This window comes from Sinocyclocheilus anshuiensis, unplaced genomic scaffold (genome assembly GCF_001515605.1).
Source record: "Sinocyclocheilus anshuiensis isolate Anshui unplaced genomic scaffold, SAMN03320099.WGS_v1.1 scaffold131, whole genome shotgun sequence".
NCBI lineage: Eukaryota > Metazoa > Chordata > Actinopteri > Cypriniformes > Cyprinidae > Sinocyclocheilus > Sinocyclocheilus anshuiensis.
In genome coordinates this window covers 239,707-241,716 of record NW_015548193.1, presented here as the reverse complement: position 1 = coordinate 241,716, position 2,010 = coordinate 239,707, and the positions used below count along the sequence as shown (strand labels likewise).

Genomic DNA, 2,010 nt, shown 5'->3' with positions numbered 1-2,010 from the left:
TTTCGACAATGAGTAGGTCCTGACACGTGTTGTCTCACCCCAATAGAGTTCAGAATGTCTATGAATGCTGATCCCAATGCATCTTTTTCATTATCAACATGGATATTAAAATCACCAACAATTAAAACTTTATCTGCAGCCAGCACTAACTCGGATATAAAATCAGCACATTCTTTAATAAAGTCTGTATGGTGCCCTGGTGGCCCGTATACAGTAGCCAGTACAAAAGACACAGGGGATTTATCATTAACACTTGTTTCTCTGGACAATGTTATATGAAGCACCATTACTTCAAACGAGTTATACTTGAAGCCCGCCCTCTGAGAAATACTGAAAACATTGTTAGAAATTGAAGCAACACCTCCCCCTTTACCTTTTGGACGTGGCTCATGTTTATAACAGTAATCTTGGGGGGTAGACTCATTTAAAATAATGTAATCATCAGGTTTTAGCCAGGTTTCTGTCAAACAGAGCACATTTAAAAACATTGCCCCACCTCACTCATATGGCATAAATTTAATCTGTGCAGGTCTTAAAAACAGTCTTAAAAAGTTTTAAATTTGAGCTTAAAAATTCTGCAGAAACCCTGTGTGCTATAAAATAAACACGATTACATAGACAAGGAAAACAATTCAAAATAAATATTACAAAGGTGTACGAAACTTATATTTTTGTGCAAAAGATACAAATATTCCAGTTTTGGAGGCCATAATGTCAGCCATCAAACACTGAACTGGACTAGATCCAAAAAGCAACAGTCTGAACACAAAGAGGTCTGAGACACCATTACTGCTTAAGTGGACCAAAAAAGGATCTGAGTCCTCTTTCAGGAACTGTGATAGTGTGAACACAAAGAAAACTGGGTCCTTTTTCACTTGGTCCACCTCTTGGTCCACTTAAAGGGGTCTGGGTTCGGTTCTTTTAGAGGACTCAAGTGTGAAAACACCCTTAGATATGTAGGATGGTCAGCTAAAGTCAATGGTAACATTAACAATACAAAACTGATGTTACAATTCAAAAATGTTCGCCTGGGCATTAATTCATTTTTAAAATGTTGTGAGGAGTTGACCCTTTGCAAAGACCCGCCCCCCTAAGTTACTGTTGCTACTTTTGACAAGCCATGGCACATTCTTTGACAAGAATGATGCTTTTTTGGTCAATAGATAAGCTTTTTGGCCTTCCACATTTAAATCCTTTATATTTGTAAGTGTGCAAAGCTCACATGCACACAGAAGACGACTCTGAAAGTCTGTCATGCTGGAGAACTGAGTGATTGTGTGTTAAAATATAATATTTTGAATCACAAATGTGTTGAATTTATTGGGTCACTTAGTCAAACTTGCAATGCAAAATGCAAAACTTACAAAATGCAATGGTGTCACTATAGATTACATATTTAAAGGGATAGTTCAACCAAAAATGAGATTTCTGGCATCATTTACTCATCTTAATTTTATTTTAAACCTGTATATCTTTGCTTTCATCTGTGAAAAGCATATTAAAGCAACATGAGTGTGCACTTGAATGTGTTAAGTAAGTATTCATGTTTGTACTGTATACTTGCATTTCCACAGCTTCATTACCACAGTCTTATGATTAAGGAAAGTGTTGTTCAATAGCATTCAGAATAGCTATTCTGAATAACTAGCATGATATGTTGTTTGTACTTGATGAATTGTTTGGTTTCTGCTCACACAGGAGCGTGTGGTAGTGGAAAATGAGCACTGGTTGGTGGTGGTGCCATATTGGGCGACTTGGCCATTTCAGACACCGCTGTTGCCACGACGACATGTCCTCCGTCTCCCTGACCTCACGGCCCAAGAGAGAGACAGTAAGACTTTGTGTTTACATTATTATTATTATTATTATTATTATTAATACATTTTTGTGGCAATATGTGAATATGTGGCATATTATGTTGCAGTTTATCAAAATTATACTGTGCTTCTGCAAAGTTGAAAATAATTATTGCTTGTTTGTTTGTTTATTCATTCATTCATACATTCTAGT

At 36.5% G+C, this 2,010-nt stretch overlaps 1 protein-coding gene across 1 annotated transcript in view; it reads left to right on the top strand.

Moving 5' to 3' along the window:
- The window catches only part of LOC107653127 (galactose-1-phosphate uridylyltransferase-like), a 145,282-nt gene that overhangs the window by 84,742 nt on the left and 58,530 nt on the right, over positions 1-2,010 (top strand). Inside the window, exon 8 of the mRNA XM_016439763.1 lies at positions 1,699-1,831. Coding sequence (XP_016295249.1) covers positions 1,699-1,831 — 133 coding nt within the window. The remainder of the gene's footprint in view (positions 1-1,698; positions 1,832-2,010) is intronic.